This window comes from Dermacentor variabilis, chromosome 4 (assembly GCF_050947875.1).
Source record: "Dermacentor variabilis isolate Ectoservices chromosome 4, ASM5094787v1, whole genome shotgun sequence".
NCBI classification, from domain to species: domain Eukaryota; kingdom Metazoa; phylum Arthropoda; class Arachnida; order Ixodida; family Ixodidae; genus Dermacentor; species Dermacentor variabilis.
Genome location: NC_134571.1, coordinates 92703109 through 92710576, shown reverse-complemented (window position 1 = coordinate 92710576; position 7468 = coordinate 92703109). Strand labels below are relative to the sequence as shown.

The window sequence follows — 7468 nt, the reverse complement described above, 5'->3', positions numbered from 1 at the left end:
CCGCCGTGGCCGGGATTCGATCCCGCGACCTCGTGCTCAGCAGCCCAACACCATAGCCACTGAGCAACCACGGCGGGTCATAACTCTGGAAACAAGCGTAAGTAAACATCCCGACTTCGCAGAAGAAAAAGAAACACTACCAAGCGAACCCTTTCACCAGAAGGATTTAATTTATAATATATTTTGATCGAATTAGTAATGAAACAAAAGCGCTTTGTACATTGCACTTTCATGCAGCTGTTGCGAGAAGGCTGAATTTGTTAGAAGTATTGAGGAGGGGGAAAAAAAAAAGCTCCGAGCAGCTAGATATCGTTTCTTGTAACTTGCGCTCAACATTATTTTGAATTATTTTGATAGCCGTTGTGGGACTCTTCGCTCCCAATTAGACCTACAGATCCCAATGACTGCTAAGGCCCACACCGCCAGGAAGTTTGATCATGAAAAGTTACCTATGGATGCCGGAATTTTTATTAAATTATCGTATTTATGATAATGAACATAGAATTGAGCACCACGGTAAGCCGAAACGATGTTTTACAGAATATATTTTACTAAACTTTGAGAAGTGGGCAAGGCTAAGCTCGTTTGTATTAAGCGGAACTACTACTCTGTTTTCAAAGTCGTTGCGACGATGATCGGTTTAGTTTTTCTAGCTCTGCAGTAGTTTCGCATGCGAAACTCTTGAGATGAGGGACGGAGTCTTCCTTACTTCATGAACTTTAGAGCAGCAGAGGTCATAAGAAGCGCCCGCCACAGAGCCTGGCGTGATACTGTGGGGCTCACTTAGTGACCTGCGAAATCTTTGGTAGAAAGTGCGCGGAAGCGTAACTAAGCTAGCGAATTCACCACCGTATGAAACCGGCGTCGTGCTACTTCGTAACCTTCGTCTTGAAAACATATGTGCTTCGCTTTGCCCACAGTGCCCCGCTGTCCGTGTTTTCTTTAATCTTCTTTTTTTTGTGTGTGTGATGGCGAGAATCACAACAACTGCGGGAACACAATCATGTCGCTGAGTCCCGCGGCAAGGACACGTACTGAGCTGCAGATGTTCCAAGCCTTCGGCGTTACTGCAAGTCGCCACGCAAGAACGGCCAGTGCCAAGTACCAGAACCAGCGCACGGCGTCGAGCCTGCGAAAAAAAAAAGTAAAATTGCATGCATATCGTTCGTATATAAGCTTAAATTTTCTACCCTGACCTGTCATATGTTGTTTCCACAATTATCCTCTTTACGGGTGTGTAGCTGACTGCGTTGTTTCGACAATATTAATAAAGCCTAGCCTCTCCCGTGACAGAAATGAAGCGTGACAGCACGATTCGGCTCAGCAGGCAGATGGTTCGCCGCCAGCATTTTTCCTTTGCGTATTATTGTCCCTCTTACGGTTGTCCCTCTTATTGTCCCTCTTACGCACTGTGTGGTATGCTTCCTCAACTGTGTTATGCTGAAGTCCCTATGGGTAAGGTTTCTGGACAGAGAAACACACACACACACACGCACACACGCACGCACGCACGCACGCGCACGCGCACGCGCACACGCACACGCACGCACACACACACACACACACACACACACACACACACACACACACACACACACACACACACACACACACACACACACACACACACACACACACACACACACACACACACACACACACACACACACACGCACGCACGCACGCACGCACGCACGCGCTCGCACGCACAGGCTACGAGGAACATTAGAGGAGGAAAATATAAGGAATTGAAAAGTGCCAGACCGTGCGATCGATTTAGCTTAACGTGTCTGTGTCTTTTCCCGATTTCCGTCCATATGTCACGTAAGATTTAATATATCGCTACGGAACGCCTCCCTAGATACGAACAAGGCCTAGCTTACTTTTTAATTGGGCTTATCCCACATAATACTAAAGCTCTAAATTTCCCAGTGCACGATGAACAATTGTCACGCGCACTGCAGCTCCTCTGCAAGGTGAAAGAAAATTCAGTTAGTGGCTTATATTAGCAAACCTTGCTCGTACCTTTTCGTATATGGTATTAGCAAAGGAAGGTCCAAATGCTAAAGCCGACAAAGAAATTCTTTACCCCTGTTGTAGGTACACCGCCATTCTAACAATTCGAGAAATACTTCAAAACAATTCTATAAGAAAAATGGAGAGCAGCCGATGGGTAAAAGGATTACCTTCTGGATTTCTAGCAAGAAATACTGCCTATATTATTGGCACACCTGACTTAAGTCTTTCATTCGAAAGTAAATATGCAACAGTAGACAAAACTGACTGTCGCTTTCAAACGTCCCTACGCCATTAGGTCTGATCACTCCGTTATTGGTGTTATGGCACTTCTGCATAAATCTTTGCTCCCACTACTGTTGAAAGCTTGGTCGAAAAACCCCTTCCATGCAGTGCTGCGTTTTACCGGGAATTCCTTACCTGGGTCTCTTCGCTCATGGCCATCCCAAAGTTTCCTATCTGCCATCCAAGGTGAATGATCGTAGCACATCCCCCTCATCGTTTTATTGTATATTGCGGTGCATAATTTCCCTTTGTTAACCCATTTCTACATATTTAAATTATGAGGTTTTACGTGCCAAAACCACTTTCTGATTATGAGGCACGCCGTAGTAGAGGAATCCGGAAATTTCGGCCACCTGGGGTTCTTTAACGTGCACCTAAATCTAAGCACACGGGTGTTTTCGCATTTCGCTCCCATCGAAATGCGGTCGCCGTGGCCGGGATTCGATCCCGCGACTTCGTGCTCAGCAGGCCAACACCATAGCCACTGAGCAACCATGGCGAGTTGTTAATTCATGCCTGATAGAGCGCTGATTGCGCTGCAGTATGTGTAAATAAATAAATAAATAAATAAATAAATAAATAAATAATGAAAGAAGAGCGACAATGTAGCATACCATTCTGTCATGCTTTATTTAAAAGAAATATGTTGTGCCTCTCTTCAATTGGCATATAGACAGACATGCATAATAAAAGATATAAGGTGGAAATTAATTTGTTGAGCATTCACACCTTCTGGCACACTTCTTTTAACGAAGCCTTTGGTATGACTCTCCTTTTTCCTTCCCACGACGCATCGGTCACGCCGCACCACATAGCCAGCAACGAGCACCAGGTGAACGCCTAAGAATTCGCACGTCGGTCCCGCTCCACGGTCGGGCAACCCGCAGCCTACGCCTCTTTATTTCATACCACGTTTCCTTGATGATTGCTTTACAGAGATAGGTATCCCATAGGCACCTTCCCTTTAGAGCGAAACTGTATAGCTCTATCTCCCAATGGGTCTGTCGTCTCCGTAGGTAAACACTCGGGAAGCGCACGCCGCCTGCGCCGATGGGTTCCTTGTAGCACCAGCAGATGGCGCTCGCTTAGGCGCATCAGCGGGAACAGTGGTAAAGCAAACATGTCCATAATAGGCATTAGTAAGAGGCGATTGGAGGATTGGTGGAAGAAAAGTAGGGAAACGCGAAAGACGGAGACGTAGAAAAGCACAGTTTGCAATAGGGGATCAGAAAATTTGGGCGTGGTAGTTGATAGTTTTTTTTTCTTTTTTCATTGTTTAACCTAGGTAGGACATTAGGCAGTATAATAGCAAGAGCTTGGTGGCGCAGCCTACCGCCCCGTTCCAAAGGGGACGCTCATAACATCCATCCATCCATCCATCCTGGATAAGGAGCGAGGAGATGATGATGAATCAACATTAATGGGCCCGAAATAAATCAGCGCTGCATGCAGGCACCAGATGCCGTGGTTTCCTAGTTACGGGACCCATATGTTCCCAGCAGCTCCTGGCCCCTGTCCGTCATTGCGAGCTGAATCGGTAGGGCGGGGCTGGATAACAGGGTCTCCCATCTCTCAAGGGGTTGGGGATTGGGGGTGTTGGTGGGAAGGGGAGGAGGGCGGGGGCCTTGAGTTCTGTGCACTCTGCCAAGACGTGCAGTAGGGTGCCCTTTTTTCTTTTGCAAAAAGGACGGAGCATGTTGTGTTCCGCAGGGTACATGCGGTTCATCAAAACGGTATGCGCAAGCGATCCCGCCTGCGCTCGACGCAGGATCGTCTGTTGTTGCCTGGTGAGTTTGGGGTGCGGTTTTGGCAGTCTGCACCTTTCCTCACGGTGCATTCGGGTAATGTCCCGAAAGCTGGTAACCGGGTGCGGTACTTCTCCCGCTCCGTGCTCGGCCCGGACTGACATTTCTCGGGCATGGTAGTCGACGATGGTGTTGCCTGCTACCTGCGGGTGAGCCGGCACCCACACCAGCTCTATGGCTCTTCTCGGAGGCTTGCGCTTGGATAGAATGGCTCAGGCCGCGGAGGAGATCACCCCCCTGCAGAAGATTCCGTAGGCTGTCTTTGAGTCGGTGACCACGGTGTCTACGAGCGGCTGCGCGAGTGCGAGGGCCACGGCCGCTTGTTGTTATCAACAAGGAACAGAAGCAGGGGTGCCCTTTATCTCCTGTGCAGTTTATAATATACGTGGTGAGGATGGAGAGAGCGCTAGAGGGAAGTAATATCGGGTTTAATCTCTCATGCAGACAGGCGGGTACAGTAGTAGAGCAACAGCTTCCAGGTTTATTTTATGTGGATGACATTGTGTTGCTAGCTAACAAGCAAAGTGATTTGCAACGCCTGGCTAATATCTGTGGACAGGAAGCCAAGAATTTAGGTTTGAAATTTAGTGTTAGAAAATCAGGTGTTATGTTATTCAATGAAAACAGTGAACAGACAGTGGAAATACAGGGCCAGGAAATACCTCGGGTAAGATAATATAAATACCTTGGTATATGCACAAACGAAGGCAACAGATATATGCAAACACAAGAAAAAACGACAACAGTAAAGGGGAACAGAAAGGCAGCCATAATGAAGCGCAGAGCGCTATGGGGACGCAGTAGGTGCGAGGTGCTCCGGGGTGTGTGGAAAGGTGTAATGGTTCCAGGATTTGCTTTTGGAAATGCGGTTGTTTGCTTTAAATCAGGGCTACAATCAGGACTTGGTGCGAAACAAAGGTCAGTGAGTGGGTCGCCTCGCATTAGGCGCTCACGGGAAGACTACAAATGAAGCTATGCAGGGTGATATGGGCTGGACCAGTTTTGAAGTGAGGGAAGCTCACAGTAAAATTGATTATGAAGAACGACTGAGGAATATGGAAGAAAGTAAATGGGCTGGGAGAGTGTTGAGGTATCTGTACAGGAAGAACACTGATTCACAGTGGAGGAAAAGAACTAGGAAGCTTACCAGCAAGTATGAGCCCTGTAGGGTGGGCAACAAAGCAACATAGAGCGTCAAGCGGAAAGTCAGAGAAGCTGAGATAATCTCATGGGTGGAGGCCATGGAAAAGAAACCTGCCATGAGTAACTACTTAAGAGGAAAAACGAAATCAGGAAAGAAACAATTTATGATAACTCAAAAGGAAGCTCATTCCTTTTCAATGCGAAATGAGGATGCCTTAGAACACGCACCTATAAATTGTGATCTAAGAAGGAAGAAGAAGCATGTGCTTGCTGTGGTAAAGCTAGGGAAACGACTGAGTATATTTTATCAGAATTCGAAGATATCTGCCCAGCGGTATATTTAGGCCCCACTTGCCTCCTTGAAGCCCTTGGATTCAGCGAGAGCAGGGGGAAATTAAACATTTCCACAATATAGATTAGTAGGAGGTGATGTTAAGATTGGTGGAAGTAGGGAAATGACAAAAACCAGAGACGTACAAAAGCACAGTTCACAATAGGGGGTCAGAAATTTTGGTTAAGGGAACTCATCATGTGTTTTTTTTCCTTTTTCTATTTTTTCTTTCTTTAACCTAGGTAGGACATTAGGCAGCATAGTAGAAAGAGCTTGGTGGCGCAACCCACCACCCCGTTCCAAAAGGGACGCTCATAACATCCATCCATACATCCATCCATCCGTCCATCCATCCATCCGTGGCAGCGGCGACGCTGGCTGTGCGGAAAAAAACAACAACAAAAGAACCAGACAGCTCGCCTTCACGCATAGCGTTCGCAGCAAGCATTTCCTGGTTAAGATTACGGTTGCATATCTGCAGTTGCCGGAAGTGGCAACTGTAGCATACGAAGGAAGGAGTGACGTAGCTACACTTTCGTATGTAAAAGAACCTGCCTAGCAACTGATTTGTGTTGTGACAGTGCTATTGGAAGGTCACGTGTAGTGAGGACTCCTAAAGAGCAGCGCGCATACGAGACGCGGCGAAAGTGCGGTTAAGTGCACATATCTTCTCTCTCGTGCACTTTTTGTAGGCGCACGAACTATTGGTGCAAACCAAGTCGCAGGTTTCGCAGGCTAATCGTCAAGTAAATTCATGTGGATGCCTCGATGTGGACAACTTCAAGCTAGGTTGGACTGGGTAATCGTTCTAATTGTCGTTTACAGCTTCGCTGTCCAACCACCTTCACAGCGTGCATTGCAGACCAATTTCTTTTCTTTTTTGTCGGCTTAGGCGTCACTGCGACTAGAAATAGCGCAATAGGCAATTATGATGATGATGAGCTGTGACCATTCCCTTCGTTGCGGGCGGGCGAACTGAATAGAAAAATAAAAGTAATAAAAACAAATAAAAATTAAATGCGCTAACGTAGCGCGCACTGGCACGTCACCTATATATGGTTCACAGTACGGTCTATCGAAGCACGAGCGTCCAACACTCCGCTTGGCTTCGTTTAGTCCCTCCCACAGTCACTGCCAGGCCCGCGGTGCCCTCCCCATCTGCACGAAAACGTAGCGCTGTCGGGAGCGCTGCCTCTCCGTGAGGGGTGTTTGCAGATTCGTACGTCGCCTGACGATGTGTCCTACGTCCTCATCTACCCTGCCGCATGCCCTGCACAGTGTTCATTCGACAGTGGTGTCGAAGCGCCCGCGGCAAGTTGGGGTCCTAGGTGCTCCTTCCCGCGCCTCGAACAGGCTGCCACCCGTGCCATTGTCGTATATTGGCTCCGGAAAGATGTCCGGCTTCCAGCCTCTGTATTGCTGCAGCGTTGAATTTGACTCCAGCGTTAGGCGCCTTGCTCCCGTCTCCCGTTGGCGCACCCGTTTGTCCATCGCTCTGGCTCACTTTAGCGCAGTGTCCTCTCACATGGGGTCACCGAAAAAGCTGAATTTCCCGCGTAGGTATTGAAGCCGCTTCATTCAGTGTGTGCAGACGCAGTTTGTACTAATGTAATCTAACAGTTTACGTGAGAGGCGTTCTATAGCCATCAGCCGGCGTCTTCTTGCTACGCTATTGTTACGCTATTCAAAATGTCAAGCGCCATCTGTCGACTTGCAGCAAAGCTCCATCCGCTATGTTGCCGAAAGCACAGTAAAACGAAACTGCCCATTCGACAGCAGAGGTACACACATAACTGCTGCTTTCACCGCTTCTCTGGTTGGTGTTTCTCTGTTGTTATTCGCTGCTATATATGAAGCACGAGGGTTTGTGGCAACGCCAGGAAAAAGC

At 47.8% G+C, this 7468-nt stretch overlaps 1 protein-coding gene across 6 annotated transcripts in view; it reads right to left on the bottom strand.

Annotated features, from left to right (window-relative positions):
• Window positions 1-948: 948 nt before the first annotated feature.
• Window positions 949-7468, bottom strand: part of LOC142579503 (fatty acyl-CoA reductase 1-like) — a 58871-nt gene continuing 52351 nt past the window's right edge. For all 6 annotated transcript variants that reach the window (XM_075689771.1, XM_075689774.1, XM_075689775.1 and 3 more), the window contains one exon: window positions 949-1129. In XM_075689771.1, the coding sequence (XP_075545886.1) occupies window positions 979-1129 (151 nt within the window). In that variant the 3' untranslated portion in view covers window positions 949-978. The remainder of the gene's footprint in view (window positions 1130-7468) is intronic.